The sequence below is a fragment of the Vombatus ursinus genome, unplaced genomic scaffold, assembly GCF_900497805.2.
Source record: "Vombatus ursinus unplaced genomic scaffold, bare-nosed wombat genome assembly UNPS02010461.1, whole genome shotgun sequence".
Lineage (NCBI taxonomy): Eukaryota > Metazoa > Chordata > Mammalia > Diprotodontia > Vombatidae > Vombatus > Vombatus ursinus.
In genome coordinates this window covers 11,781,129-11,797,754 of record NW_020950239.1, presented here as the reverse complement: position 1 = coordinate 11,797,754, position 16,626 = coordinate 11,781,129, and the positions used below count along the sequence as shown (strand labels likewise).

At 39.0% G+C, this 16,626-nt stretch overlaps 1 protein-coding gene across 1 annotated transcript in view; it reads right to left on the bottom strand.

Moving 5' to 3' along the window:
- FRAS1 (Fraser extracellular matrix complex subunit 1) overlaps nt 1-16,626 on the bottom strand; it is a 475,354-nt gene that overhangs the window by 235,448 nt on the left and 223,280 nt on the right. The window contains exon 19 of the mRNA XM_027854503.1: nt 4,686-4,826. Within this exon, the coding sequence (XP_027710304.1) occupies nt 4,686-4,826 (141 nt within the window). The remainder of the gene's footprint in view (nt 1-4,685; nt 4,827-16,626) is intronic.

Here is a 16,626-nt window from a genome sequence, read left to right as displayed (position 1 = left end):
CTTTTTGTTCTGTCCTTTCCAATGCAAAGATCATTCTCCTTTCAAACATGACAAAACAAAACAAAAGCAAGATTAAAAACTGCGGAAGTCTGTATCGTCGGCCATTAACGTCCCATAGGCCCTTAACAGTCCTGTCGTATCTCCTATCCTCCTCTTTTTCTCAATATAGATTTTTTTGAGACACTCCTTTTTGTGATCCTAAGTTTTCCTTGCCCAGCCTGAGCCTTCAGCACTCCTGACAATACTTTTATAAAGGGGCACCATGACAAACCAAGGAGCTTACAATCCAATGGGGCTTAGGGAGAGGGGCAGAGGGAAGATATGGGCACAAAGAACCATGAAATTAGGAAAAGTGTGATAAGGGCAAAAGTGACACTCACGCAAAGAATCCTAAGAAATTTAGGGAGGGAGAGATCACTTTCAGCTCTGGGGAAGGAAGAATTCATGGAAGATCTATTCTTAAAGGGTTATTCCATGCTTTTCTATTCATTCTGTTGTTTTCCATTTTATGTATATATCCTTTAAAAATCCAATTAGGTGGTTAAGTACCCTGTTCCATATCAGTCATAAACCATGAGGCTGAGGACTTTGTGCAGCTGGGCTTTACTTAAATCCAATTCACACGCAAGTCAAGACATCACCCTCATGATGTCATTGGTCCTCTTTCAGAACAAAGGATGAACAACAATCATATCAGTCTCTTTGGACAATACTTCCCTTTTCTTCCTTATTGGGGGGGAAATGTTGTTTTTTGTGTCTCCAGAATTTCATTCTTGGAGTTTCCTATCCCTTTTTGACCTATCTTCCTCTATAGAATTTTAGGTCATGGAAGTCTTCTATCCTTCCTCTGCACTCCTGGAAATGAGTTCTCCCAAAATCTGGGGGGCATGTCAGCCTACCCTGTTTCCCCTCCTCTATCACAAATTCTAAAACAGGGTAGTCACTCCCCAACAAGGTCCCCATCATTTCTACTCCATATCTCTAGCTCAATAAAACTCAAACCCAGAAAATAATTCCCCCATGTTGTTTCTTCTACCCTTTGAAGAATGAAATTATCATTAAGGAAACTTAATACACTATTATCTGCTCTGCTTTTGTCAAACCAGCAGATGTCTGGATACCTGAAGCCTGATTCCATTCCCACCCATCACTCTGTGATGCCACTATTGCAGGCTTGAGATATATTTCCCATAATTCTCATCTATTTCTTCTTTTGTCCAGATGGTCTGGAATATACTCATGACAATACCGCAAAGTAGTTTTTCTGCTTACTGATCTTCACCCAAAGGCATGATAACATGCTTCCCCCTACCCCAGTTCTTGGATTTCCTCACATGAAGATATACTCTTCACATGCAATGCTATCCTACTTCTTGTGAATAAATTATACCCTTCCAGAGCCATATTCCTGTCATGGGTCTTATTCCAACAAGTCTCCGAGATAGCTAATAGAACATATCCACCTTATTGCATTATACTATCTAGTTCATTCTGCTTGCTTCCTATAATTTACTGTTTCTGTTTTATCATTTCATTATTAAACTATCAAGCATTTGTCTTTGTTCTCTCTCCCATTATGCTTTGTGCATTCGTATGGAGACAGCCAAAGCCACAGGTTTTATTACTTAAAATCAAATTCAAAGAACATTTGATCTTGTTTCTTATGAGCTTCAGGGTATCGTTACTGATATAGGATCACAGCATCTGTGATTTAAAGTTAGAAGGGGTCTTAGAAGCCAAGCCTCTTATTTACAGGCAAGGAAACTGAGGCACAAAGGTTAAGTGACTTGCCCAAGGTCACACAGCTAGTGTCTGAGTCAAGATTTGAATCTAAGGCTTTCTGACCCCAAGTGTCACATGCTATTCACTATCGTACTATCTCTCTTTATTTCATTTTCCTACAATGTAGCTACTCATGCTCTCTAGAGCTGGCTATACATTGGCAATTGTATTTCCCTCCCTTCCTTTTCAGTTTAAAGACTTTTGGCTTGGTTTTGTAGGTAGGATTCTAGGTAATTACCAAACCCCTGTTAATGTGTATTCTATCCAAAGCTAGGAGCCATTAATTCCCATGTTAAGCCATGGATCAGAAATCCAAATCTCATTCTCAAACTCCATCTCCTTAACCACCCGTTCACCTTTCCAATATGTCTTTCTCTTCTGAAGCCCTTGTTTTTGTTAGGCAGCAAAAATTAAAATAAGTCCTTGTCTCCCTCAGGGCAGCAGTGCATTGGTAAATGTTTAACAACCAGCTTTCTGGGAGAGAAAATATACATTTATGCAGGACATGCTTTATAAAAGTTTAATCTGTATTATTAATATTTTCTTCATCACTTCCTTAAGTCCAGACAATCAACAAAACAGATGAGCTATTTTATAGCAGTTGGTGATTTCCTAGGTGTAAATGCTCACATACTGAAAATTTAACAATTGGATCTCGAGAGCCAGTTGGAGCTGACTCCTACACACCCTTGCCTTAAGGTCTTGAGATTCCTGCCCAGAATTTCACAACTTTCAGTAATGCTTTCGAGGTTCCTTCTGGCAATAACATTCAGGCGCACATGAATCAGCAGAAGTGGGTATTAGTCATCTGCTCTGACAAGCCTTGGTAGGTTCTATGGGCAACAGAAGAAATAACTTACCTTCCTTACCCTCAGTAGGAATGAACAATCACTGCTAAGAACCTCTTCTGCCTCTGACTCTTCCTGAATGATGGCTCACTTGAGTGTGCCTATCATTCCCCTCAGGGCACACGGCTCCATCCTCTTCAGAAAGAGCCTCATTTTCGTTTCTTAGCTACAAGTTTTCACTGTTTCTTCTTCCCGTTGTTCTCAGGGTGACCTTCTTTTACCCTCTGACCTCCCAACACACAGTAGGACTCCCCGTGGTCCATTAGAATCCTTTTTCTTCTTCTTTGCAACCTCCCAACACACAGTAGGATTCTCCTTGGCCTCTTTGGATCCTTCTTCTTACTATTTTTCACATGGAATTTTTTTCCCTATTGTTAATCACTCTGTTATTTCATTCTTTCTCATAGGTCCCCAATCTCACAAGCACCCCAATAACACCTGGAAAGTCACATTCAACTCTTCTTCCTTTTTCTTTCTCAATTAACAAGAGGACGGAATTCATAATTTTCCCTAACCCAAAGGTTCTTAATGTAAGATACATGAACTTGTTTTTTTCAGCTACCTTAATAACTATTTCAATATAATTGGCTTCCTTTAAAATCCATGTATTTTATTTTATACATTTAAAAACATTATTCTGAGAAAGGAGGCATAACACAAAAAAAGTTAAGAACCCCTTCCCTAAACCCCTAATGTCACCAAACTTCCCTATTTTCAGAGAACCCCCACCTTCCTATCTTTACAACATCCCTTCATTTTTCCCTCTTCTTCCCTCCCTATACCCTGTAAGTTGCCAAGTTTCAATGATTCTACTTTCCCTTTCTCTTTCAAAAAACTTTAAATGATTTGCTATAAACAATACTAAACACCAATATAATCAATTAAATTGGCATCACAATTATTATTTAAATGCCCCCTTGTCTTTATTTACACAGGCAGCATCATGGTTCCTGCCTTTATCGCCTCTCACCTAGACTTCTGTAATAACCTCCTAAATGTTCTCCCTGCCTTGAGCCTGCTCTCAAGTTCAAACATTACTTATCCAGTAAAATCATATTCTTAAAGCACAGGTCTCTCTATGAAACTCAAAAATATTCAATGGCTACGTATTGTGTCAAGGCCTTACATTTAAGGCCCTCCAAAATCTGGTTCCTACCTCTCCAATCACATTTGTCATTACTTTCCTTCAGATACCATATATTCCAACAAAACTAGATTAGCTTTTCTCCCAGACTTGGTTTTATAATTCCTGCCTCCCTAAATCTGCACAATTCCCCAGGTCTGGAGTATCCTCTGTCCCTAAGCCCACTTTCCAGACTCGGTCTCCTTCACAGCTGTCTTCAGGGGCTCCCTCTTCTGCGGAGCTCTGCTGGCCCCTCCAGCTAATATCGCTCTCTCTCATCCCAAACTGCCTAAAATTTGGACAAACATGGACTATTTTTGCCCAATCTGTGGTAGAGTCTTCTGAGCTCATATGGATCTAGTGAGCCACAGTCAGACACATCGGGCCTTGACCCCAATTGGTGTCATTTTGGTCCTTTTCAAGAACGAAGGAAAACAACCATTATACTTGTCTTGAACATACTGTGTTTCTTCCGTCCAGTCGCTAGCAAATATAAGCATCATAGAAGCAGGGAATATTTCCCTGTTGTCTTTATAGCCCCAGCATCTAGCAGAGTACCTTAAATATAGTAAATGTATAATCAATGCCTATTGGACTGAATGTCTGTACATGTACAAGTTATCATCATTGTCAAAATATTTGCTAAGCTCTTCGCAGATAAGGAGAGGTGCCATTAGAGAGCGTTTTTCCAGAGTCAATAAACTTTCATACCCTTTCACCTCTCCACCCAACGACCAGGCAAAGAAGTTAAAGATATAAAACACAGACCAAAATATTCACGGCAACATTTTTTTGGAGTAGCAAAGAAATGGAAGCCCAAGGAGGTGCCCATCAACTGAGTCATGACAGGACAGATGGTGACAAGTGAATGTAATGGAATAATATTACACCATACAAATGAAGCAATGTGAAGAATTCAGAGTGACACTTACTGGAGCAGACACCCTCCCGGCCGAAAAATCCATGTGGGCAGTGGAGGAAGCATCGGCCATCCAAGAGGACCTGAGAAGAAGCGCAGGATGTGCAATTATCTGGGCTCTTCCCGTGACATGCCAAGCAGGAATCATGACAAGCTAGAGAAAGAAAAAGCAAGAAGTGGTGATTAACAAGCAAAGAGAAACAAAGATTAAAAAATAAAAACACACTCTGTACTCTTCTGGAGCAAGATAACTCCGATCAGCCTCTTTCCCCAAGGCAAATGGGTCTCCCCTACTTCAGCAACTGGAGAGCAAGTCTTACTGATTTTGCCTCCACAATTCTCATATCTATCCCCTTCTCTCTAATCACATAGCCAAAAGCCAAGGTCAGGCCCTCCTCACTTTCACCTGGAGTACTGGAACAGCCTTCCAATTGGCCTCCTCGCCTCAAATCTCTACACTTTCCAATCCATCCTTACGGAGAAATTAAAATATATTGCAAAGTGAGTATCTGTACAACATGGATCACATATAAGGTAAAAATGAAAAACAGGGACTTCTAGTTAACATGGTGATATGAAAGTTCACAGTAGAGCCCAGTTCTCCAAAGTATACTCTAGCAAAGATCTAAAAAAAAGGCAATGGATCAAATAAGGATCACAAAATGCCAAACAACTCAACAGTAAAGCACCTCTATCCAGCCCCAGACTGCACCAAAAGACAAAAAGATCCTGAAAGCATCAAAGGAGGGGGTCCCACCTGGGAAGCCAATGTGAGCTCAAGTGAGCAGGCTTGAAACCAGCTAGCAAAACTGGCCAGAAATTATCGAGGGGGACAGGATATCTACCAGCACTATACCTGAACACTCCATCCAAAAGTATAGAGGGAAACAAAGCCCAGTACTAGCACAAAGTCCCAAATTAGAAACTGAGGCTAACGACAAAAATAAGTAAGAAGAAAATGCAAAACGCTATAAAGAAATCCTGTGGGTTAAGAGACATTCAAGAGGTAAAGCCAGAAGAAAAGCGTGACTCCATAACTACCAGGAGAGTCTTGGGGAGGTGGGGAGAAGAGGGAGAGAAATGTCTAGGCCATAAGGAATACAAGAGTACTAAGAAGAAACTAAGCAAATGATAAAAAGTGAAATAAGAATGCTGGAGGAAAAAAAATGGAAGAAAAATAAATAGGTTAGGTCTCATTTCCAAGATATATAAGGAACTGATTCAAATTTAAAAGAAAAAGAGCCATTTTCTAATTGAAAAATGGGTTAAGGATAGGAATAGACCATTCTCAAAGGAAGAAATCAAAGCTATTTATATGAAAAGGTGCTTCAAATCACTACTAATTAGAGAAATGCAAATTAGAGTAATTCTGAGATTCAATCTGACATCCTTCAGAGTAGCAAAGATGACAAAAAAAGAAAATGATAAATGTTGAAGGGGCTGTAGAAAAAATGGGCACTTTGATGCATTGTTCATGGACCTGTGAATGAGTGCAACCATTTGGGCGGGGGGAGAATTGGAATTATACATAAAAGATGAACTCTGTGAAAAACAGAATGGAGCAAAAAAAACATTCAGTGAACCGAAAAGAGATTAAGAAATGTTAAAATACAGTCAAAAGACTGAAAGAAAAAAAAAATAAGAAAATGTAAGGTATTTCATTACCAAAAACAGATTGGAAAACAGGTTGAAGAGAACTTAAAATATCACTGATCATCCTAAAAACCATGACCAAATAATGATAATAGCATTTTTATAGCACTTCAGAATTTGCAAAATGCTTTACCCATATTATCTTATTTAATTCTCACAACAATCCTAAGAGATAAGTGCAATTATTATCCCTTTTGACAGTTGGGGAAACTGAAGCAGACAATGGCTTCTCCACCGTCTTGGGCTGGATTTGAACTCTAACTCCATCACTCTAACCACTGCACCACCTAGCTGCCTAAAGCAAAAAAAAAAAAATCTAGATACCATATTTTAAGAAACCTTGGAATAAAACTGGCCAGATCTATCAGAACTTAAGGACAAAATAAAATTGAAAGAATCCACTTCCCAAAAGAAATCCCAAATTTAAAAAACATCCAGAAACATCAGACAAAATCCAGAGCTTACACATCAAAGAAAAAAATACAAGTAGCCAAAAAGAAAGCTTTCAAGAACCAAGGAACCACAGTCTGGACAAAATATGATTTAGCAGCAACTACTATGTAATAAAGGAAAGAAAATCTTTTAAAAGGCAAACAAAAGCTTGCAACCATGAATAATTCTGCAAGGCAGAGGATAATCCTATAAAGAAAGAAAACACAGAAGTCCATTAGAACAAAGAACTTTCAAAGATTGCTGATGAAAATGCCACAGCTGATTAGGAACTCTGAAGGGTAAACACAGAAATCAAGGAAAGCCTAGAAAGGCAAATACATTTGAGCTGATGGAAAGGACTGAAAGTCGATGGAAGTGTTTACCTTCTGAAAGAGGAGAAGAGGCAAGTGGCTAGTTAGAACTTCACAGTCTTTGATTACATAAAATCAAAAGTCTTTGTAAAAACAAAACCAATGCAGACAAAATTAGAAGAAAAGCAGGAAACTGGGGTAGGGGATGCAGCAAGTTTCTCTGATAAACGTCTCATTTCCCAGATATATTTTGGGAATATATTTCCCAAACATCCTTTTATTAAGGGGATTTGTTCTGTGAAGTTTGGATTCAGTGAAAGGGCTGCACTTGAGGACCTAGAGGGTCACCTGTGGAATTGAGGCCTCAGGTTCCACGCCTGCTTAACCTGATAGAAAAGGAAAATGACAAATATTGGAGGCAATGAAATATACTAATACACAGTTAGTAGAGCTGCAAACTAGTTCAATCATTCTAGAGAACAATTTGGAACTGTGATTAAAGGGCTACAAAACTGTGCATACTCTTTGCAAAACCACTACCAGGTCTCTATGCCAAGGAGATCAAAGAAAAATGAAAAGGCCTTATATGCGGAAAAATATTTATAGCAGAAAGGTTGATTTGCAAAAAAGTTTAAATGAGGTAATGAAGTAGAATTTATTAGGTCTCAGGCAGACAAACAAAAAAGATAGGAGCAGCAATCATAATTTCACAAAAGGCAAAAGTAAAAATATACAAAGTTTTAAACTTTTATAAGATAAGCAAGGGAATTAGATGATGTTTAAAGGCACAATGGATAATGAATCTGTGAACTTAAGGGAAAAAAAGGAAATAAACATTTGGATAGCACCTCCTATGTCCCGGGCACTGTGCTAAGCACTTTAGAAATACTCTTTTTTGATTCTCACACAATAACCTTGTGAGGTAAGTGCTGTTATTACCCTTATTTTACAAATGAGAAAACTGAGGCAGACAGAGGTTAAGTGACTTACCCATGATCACACAACTAGGAAATGTCAGAATCTACATTTGACCTCAGGTCTTCCTAACTCTAGGTGCAGCACTCTATCCACTTAAAAGAAAAGCTAATCAAATTGTAAGGGAGAAATCAACAGCAAAGTTATAATCATAAAAGACCTAAATGTGTCTTTTTCAATCCTAGACAAGAAAAAAGTTAAACATCCAAGCAGACTTAATAGAGCTCTGGTGATTATTGAATGGGAATAAAAAAGAAGATGTATATTTCTCAGCTATTTGTAATACCTTTATAAAAACTACACATGTGTTAAAACTTAAAAATCTAATTAACAAACACAAAAAAGCAATAATATTAAATATATCTAATTAAAATCAATGACAAAAAAGATTAAAATTGAAAAGAATGAGGAAAGGGATAGCATCACTTTCTTTTAAATAGCTAGGAACTGGAAACTTACTTGAAGAACTTGATTGACGAATGATTGAACAATGTAAATGGAACGGAATGTTACTACACTATAAGAAAAATGCAAAAAGAGTGAATTCAATGAAATCAAGGAAGACATGCATAAACTGATGCATAAGGAAGTGAGTAAAATCAAGAGAACGAATTGTACAATGACTGCAATGTAAATGAAAAGAACTTTTAAAGTTTTAAGAACTCAATCAAAACAATGACTACCCACAGCACCAGAAAACCGACGATGATATGTGGATTCTATATGCTTGCCTATGTATGATTATTTGTTAGAACGAATGACTTTTGGGAGAAGGGGGCCATTATGGGAGAACAGGAGACAGCAGTAGTATTGATGATGATCAAAAAAAGCAAAAAACCAAAGTACCTTCAATTAAACACTTAAAAAATACAAAGATGAGGCTAGAAGAAAGTTCAGACAGAGACACAAACAAGCAGGACAGTTCTGAAACTAACATACTGAATTATTTATCTACTTGGGGGAAAACAGAACAAAATGATCTGCACGTAACAGATTAGTTTAACATACAATACATATGGTTTAATACACAATTCTCTTTTTTCTCTTCTTTGTCTAGTTACGTTCATGTTTGGTGATGCTTGAAAAATTCATAATATTCAAAAACAATTTTCTTTAAAAATCACAAATGGAAAAAAAATTTTTCAGAGTGATATTTTTACAAGCCCATTCTCAAACTCTGTCTCTGAAACAGATTGCTTGAGAAAGACCAAGCACAAAAAAAAACTCAGAAAATGTCTCCATCTCTCCAGAACAAAGTACTCAATCAACTGAAAAACAGAAGCTCCCTAAAGGAGAGAAACTGTTTTTCATTTTTTGCCCTTGCATTTCTGGTGCAATTCTAGATTTACTGATACTACTACTGATTCCAAGCTTCCCATGAAATCAAGGCCCATCTTTTCAATGCAGCCATTTCCCTGGCATTGCAGTATGGCAGCAAGGCCTGAAATACCACTGCTGCTCAAGAATTAAAGAGGACCATCAGAGAAAGCAACAGTGCATGGGATCAGGCTGCAACCTATAACCCACGTGGAAGTCCAGAGAAGATCAAGAATAAAGGATGTCCTCCGTAGGACAGAAAGAGAAGACGGACTGGTCATGTGGTAAGGTCAAGGGATGACAAGTGGACAGCCAAACTGCTCTACGGAGTATCCTGGAGATGTTGGGAGAAACAGAAAAAGGTACATAGCACGGTGGATGGATGGACCTCTTGTGTTAAACTTTTGGGAGGCCATGAATAAGAATCACACAGGATAGGTAGGCATCGATATATTATAGAGAATTCTTAAACTGAGAGAATTACAGATCTATTTGAGTATGCTCAATGATCTTTGCTTAGGTATGAATCTGTCTCCTCCTCATTTTCTGCCTAAAATTTCCTAGTTGAAACCTTCTCACCTGTCCCTTCAACATGTCAATAATTCCACAGAACCCACATAATCATATCCCTTTGGGGTCATGGCCCCCCCACAATTCCTTAAATAGCTCAGTTGAGGGGATTTTAAGACCATAGACTTAATTATTGCTCGTCCTTGGATTGCCTTTTGTCATAATTAAGTCTATCCAACAGACTTAATTACGACAAAAGACAATCCCTGCTCTCAAAGAACTCACCGTCTAATGGGGGAGATGACATGTAAACAGCCATGCACAAGCAAGCTACATAGCAGAATAAATTGTAGATCATCAATAGAAGAAAGACTTTGAAATTTCACAGAAGAAATTGAGCTCTCTCCTTCTCCTTCTCAACTCCAGGACTAGTTCGTAACCCATTTGTATTGTCTATCACAGAGATAGATACTGTCAGACAACTTCTGTAGAGGTCCGATCAGACACATGTGGCAACCTAGGCAATAGATATTGATCAGCCATTTCCTATCTGGATGAACAAGCTAAACACCCGGGAGGCTCTGGGTTATCTTTTGGGTCACCTCCATGCCATGGTGAGGCATGCAAAGAGGCTGAGAATACAAGTCTTATAACTGAAAGCACCAGATACTATAAAAGGGTCCGACGTGGTCAGCCAAAGTCAGCAGCTGAGATTACAAAACAGGGAGAGGAAAGGACCAGAGGCAAGAATGGGCCTGATGTGGAAGTCAAAGGATCACAAGTCTGAGGTGACCATGGGCTTGAATCCAGAGTAAAGACCCCTTCGAATGAGACATTTATAAGGTTCTTGGGACAGTGTCTGGTATATAGTAAGTGTTTAATAAATGCTTATTCCATTTCCCCCCCCAAATATACACACACACACGTATATATGTGTATGTGTGTATATACACATATACATACATACATGGGTGTGTGTGTGTACATATATATGTAGGACACCAAGCTAGGCAAAAGGCATCTCAACCACCAACCCAGCTTTTGACAGCTCAGCTGGGGCCCTTCTTGCATATTGCCCTCAATTCCCTTTAGCTGCCATAACCACTTTCATGAGCACCCACCATATCCACGGACATTTCATAGCGGTGCACAGGTAATTTAAATGATGAAACTCCAAGATTCATCCCAAAGTACCGTATGATTCTTTTCATTAAAAAGTTTTCCTATCTTTAACTTTTTTGGTTAATCTTTTTAAAAATTTTATCACTATCTTTCAATTTTTATACCACCCTCATTTCCAAAATATATACTTTTCCCAAGGGATTCTATTCTGCTACCTGTATATCCATTTATATCTGCCTAAAACAAAAATACAAAGAAATTTAAGCACTGTAGAGGTTTTCAAAATGTCTGCCACAATTCTGCACTCTCAAGGAAGCCAAGATTATGCAGTAGAAGAGCCCATCTGAAGGGCAGAAGCATCCAGGAAAGACTGCCAACTCCATGAGCATGTAGTTAATGAAAGATACTTGAAAGAAAGAATTTCAACAAGTGACTCCTTCATACATCCTCCACTTTCAGAGATTGGCTGGGAAGCAGATGACTAAATGTAGCTTTGAAAAAGCAAACCTGTATTGCTGATGGAGGATTTTTACTGACCCTAAGGCCTGTACCAGAATGCAAATGCTTCTGAATCAAACCCCTGATTCCCCTATAGCAGGGTTGGGGAACCTGTGACCTCGAGGCCATATGTGGCCCTCTAGGTCCTCAGCATGGCCCTCTGACAGAATCCAAACCTCCCAGATCAAATGCCCTTAAAAAAAGGATTTATTCTGTAAAACCTGGGCCCAATCAAAAGGTCACACCCAAGGACCTAGAAGGCCTCAAGGCCAAAGATTCCCCAACCCTGGGAAGATTCTAACTAAACTATCCATTATTCACTAGCTTCCATCCTATCCTTTGACATCTCCAATAAGATTCCATACTCTCCATTTTTTTTTGTTAGTGATTCTAAAGAAAAATATGCAAAGTCTTCAAGTTCAAACCACATCAGTGTATGTTTCCTGGCTCTCCATATCAAAAACAGTGATTTTAGTTGCTTGCTTATCTCACACTGGACCTGTGATTTCCTGGCTAGGAGAAATCCCTCTACCCATGCAGACTGAGACCCACCAGTAAAAGTTAGAGTCTTGGAAAGTATTAGAAAGTTAGAGGTTCAAAGTATTAGAAGTTAGAGGCTCAGAAAGATGAAGTTGATCCATCAATCAAACAGCATTTATCAATGATCAGGCATTACTGGAGATACAAAGAAAGATAAAAATAGCTCCTGACCTCATGGAGCTTACATTCTAATGGAGGAGATAAAATGCAAATAAATAGGTTAATATAAAATACATGGAGAGTAGATGAAAGGTAACAGATGGGAAGGGCTCTAGCAGCTTAGGTGACCTGTAAAGTATGCCTCCAGAAGATAGCATTTCAGTTGAGTCTTAAAGGAAGTCAGAAGGCAGAAGTGAAAAGGGAGAAAATTCTAGGGAGGGGGGGACAGTCAGTGCAAGAGCACCTGTCCACTGTTACATAATTACTACTTGTCAGAGACAAAACTTAAACCCAAGACTTCCTGAGTGAAAGCCTCCATCTCTCCACTACACCCTAATGCCTCAATTGAAATATTTTGGTTTCTACTGTAAAAAAAAAAAATTATAAATAGGATGAGGAATGAAAATGAAAGGGATTAAAGTCCAACAGAATTCATCAATAGAAGAACCAAAAAGGAACCCAAGGATGTGTTCATTAAATAATAAGAGGAAAGACTAAAGGGGGTATGGGAAATCACGAAAGAAAGAAAGAACTGAAAGAAGGTTGACATTAAACCTCTAGAGGTCATAAAAAGGAATGGGACGGATGAAAAAGAACAGCTGAGAGCTGAAAATAGTCTCCACAGACAGAAAAGATGAGAAATATTAGGATTTCAAAGACGCCCATGCCATAAAATGAGGAAAAGAACTAGAGTTCCCTAAAGTTATTAGTACTTCTTCTCCCAAGGCTGTCGAGTTAAAAGTAGTTATTTCTCTTGAAATGCATGTTTCTTAACGATGCAGATTTTGGATCTTTATTTAACATGAAAGTGAGGTATATCAGCCTACCCAGGTAAGTGGCTACACACTCCCTCACAGGGCTGGCAGGTCTCCTTTGTCTCTGTCTCCTTTGATTTCTATAATTAAAACTCTTCGCCCAGAGGCCCTCGTTGCGTCCTAGCAACCCTGAAGTAGATCAAAATACCCAGAATTTACTCTGGTCTTTCCCTCTTAGCTAAAGCAAATTAACTTATTTACAAAAACATCTGTTCAATTACATATTTTTAAAAAAGGAAATGGGGTCAAATCTGTAGCTATTTCACCTAGCCGCACCCCACAAAACAAGATTCAGCTTGAGAAGGGAATACTGGCTTGGAGGAAGAAGGTGGCTGGATGACTCTTTACAGCCAAAAGGTGGGCTGTGTTTGCCTGAACCATGTTCCATGACCACTCAAAAAGCTCGTTTACACAGGACTGGGGGAGCAGGTCTCCTGTTTTCTCTACATTTCTCTTTTAAACACAATATCTGTTCTAAAACCAGGGATGAAAACAGAGGCATACAAAATCGTTTTTTCTTCTTTAATTTAGGTCTTTAAAAAATAGAGTTTAGGGGCAGCTTGGTGGTACAGCGGAGAGAGCACCAACCCTGGAGTCAGAAGGACCTAAGTTCAAATCTGGCCTCAAACACTTGACACTTGCTAGAAGTCATTTAACCCCAATTGACTCACCAAAAAAAAAAAAAAAATAGAGTTTGAAGCTCCTCAAAACTTTGACAACGTGAATTCCTCCAGCTCTCCTTTGGAAAGCATAAGCCTGTATCAATAAATCGCCACTGAATTCTGCCAATTACACTCAATTAAACAATTCAACGCGCATGTATTAAGCACTTATTAAGGGCCAGGCACACGACTAGGCTCTAGAAAAACAAAGACAAGAATGAAATGCCTTCAAGGATCTTAGAGGCAGCTAGACAGCATATTGTATAAAGCACAACTAGACCTGAAGTCAAGAAGACCTGGGTTCAAATCAGACCAATGTCTGCCTCAGTTTCCTTATCTGTAAAATGGGGATAATAATAGCACCCACCTCTCAGGGTTATAAGTGAGGATCAAATGAGATAATATTTGTAAAGCACTTAGCAAACCTTAGAGTAACATATTCACAAGTAAAAAAGACTTTATTAAAGTTTCAAACTACACTTTGGAGACTTTTGAACCCTAGATGTGCAGTGAATTTTGCCCAATCCAACCTCTTTGACTGTCCTCATAATCAGCACTGAACACTGCAGCCAAACTCTAAGCAATGATCCACATCTCTGATTAGGATGGCCAAAATAACTGGATAAGCTGATCTGCAAACCAGCTGTCTGAGTCATGGCGACCCAAGCACAATCTCTACTCATCTGCATTTTCTACAATGGAAAAAAATGTCCCACACCCAGAAGGGATCTAGCTATCCTTAAATTAGAGACAAAATATTCAAGGAATCTCGAGAGAATCCATCAAAAGAGTTGACATCTTTCCACTTGGAAATGGACATTTCCAAAGAAATTTTTCTGATTTGGAAAAAAACTACATTAAAAGTGTGTGTGTGTGTGTGTGTGTGTGCGTGTGTGCGTGTGTAAAATTTACAGCAAGGGTACAGACAAATTAAGTGGCTTGCCTCAGGTCATAAGTTAACTAGTCAGAGACAAATCCAGATGTTTTGACTTTGAACTATCATGCTTTTCACATGGCAAGGAGACAAAGAGACCTCTCCTTCCAACCTTAGAGCAGGGGTGCTAACCAATTTTGTGCCATGGATCTTTTTGGCAGTCTACTGATATCTCATGACTTCTTCTCAGAATGTTTTTAAATACACAAAATGAAATACATAGGTTTGGGAAGAAAATTACATTAAAATACAGTTATCAAAGTATTTTTAAAAAATTCATTGACCCAAAGTTAAGAACCCCTGCCTTAATGGCAGGCATTCAGCCCCGTCCCTCATCAATAATAACAATGATTTAGGTGAATAAGTCATTTTGACTATTGTAAATACCCAAGTTAGCTACAAAGGATGTATGAAGGAAGACACTATCTGCATCCAGAGAAAGAACTGATAGATAGAAGTATGAATAGAATGATTTTACATATTATATACATATTTGTATCTAACATTACCATCTCCAGGGTATTGGGGGGAGGGAAAAAAAGAAATTTACATGATAACTTTATTATATATTTAAAGGGAATAGCAAGTTGTACATAATAGATTTGCAGTTTTATTGCAATCATCATTTTTTATTATACTGTTATGAAAATGCTTGTTTTATTCCATAAATTAAAAATAAATAAATAATAACACTGATTCCAAAGGGTATGAAAGATAAAAAAGGTTAAGACAAATGAAAATGCCAAGAACGTCCTCCAAGAGACATCTTAATCTGTCAGTGCCAACAGATGATAAAACCTGAGAATCAAGTTGAGGTGAGACGCAGGGCTTAACCGGCTGAGCACGTAGAATTATTGTCTGCTCCAGCTGGAAGGGGCCTCAAATATCACCTGGTACAGCTCCCCACAGCAGATGTTCAATAATCAATCAATCAAAAAGCACTTTTGTGCACTTACCACATAGGTGGTAATGGGTGTTGTTTGTCCTTTCTTCTCAAAGAGGACCATAACATCAGGAAGGTGATGCCATGACTTGCAAGTGAATTGGATTTAAGTGAGGCAGGGCTGTGTAAAGTCACTTTCTCCTCTGGAGCCATCTGGTTCCAGTAACAAGATACAGATCAAGACAACTGGAGATAGCCCCAGATGCAATGGGAGCCCTTGGCCTTTTTAAGCTAAGGTCTTTCCAAGTCTTGGTTTGACTGAGGCAATGACCTTTCAGTATTAAGGCTAGGTAAGAAATGAGGCAAAGAATGGCCTCTTTCACCTAGTCAAAAACAAACCAACCAACCAACAAACAAAAAAACAATTCAATCTGGGAGGGTAAGACCCTCAGGGTTTCTGGCTAAAACAGAAACAATTACTACTTACATTCACTCTGAGCCATCAGGGCCCAAACAATGACCAAGTGAGGCTTGGGCTGGGACCTATTGTTGGCCAATCAATGAGAGCCCCAAGTGATTTGGGTTTAAGGCACAGTCCTGAAAAAAGAAATCTAGGCCATAAATCCCAAGATATCTTGTGAGGTTTCAGTGATCAAAATTTATATTCCTTTGAGCAGAGCACCCACAGGTAAGGGCATGATTCCCTGTGTGGAGAGAGAGAGAGGAGGGGGGAGAGGAGAGAGAGGAGGGAGAGAAGGGAGAAAGGGAGGGAGGGAGGAAGGTAGGGAGGAAGGAAGGAAGGGAAAGGAACTGCATTGCCCAACTGGAACTGGCCAGTTGGGTCCCCAGTGGGGAAGCTACTACTAATCGCAGGTTGTTGTTTGTCCTTCATTCTCAAGGAGGACAGTGACATTTGGAAGGTGATGTCATGACTTGTAAGTGAATTGGATTTAAGTGAGGCAGGTCTATACAAAGTCACTAGCCTCATTCTCTACAACAACAACAATAATACCATCGGCACTGTGTTAAGCACTGGGGATACAAAGAGAGGTCAAAAACAGTCCAGCCTCAAGAACAGAACAGAGAATACAAAGGCAAAGGAGAGATTGTGAGGGCTTGTAAGAAAGCAGGTGCAGCCGGGGG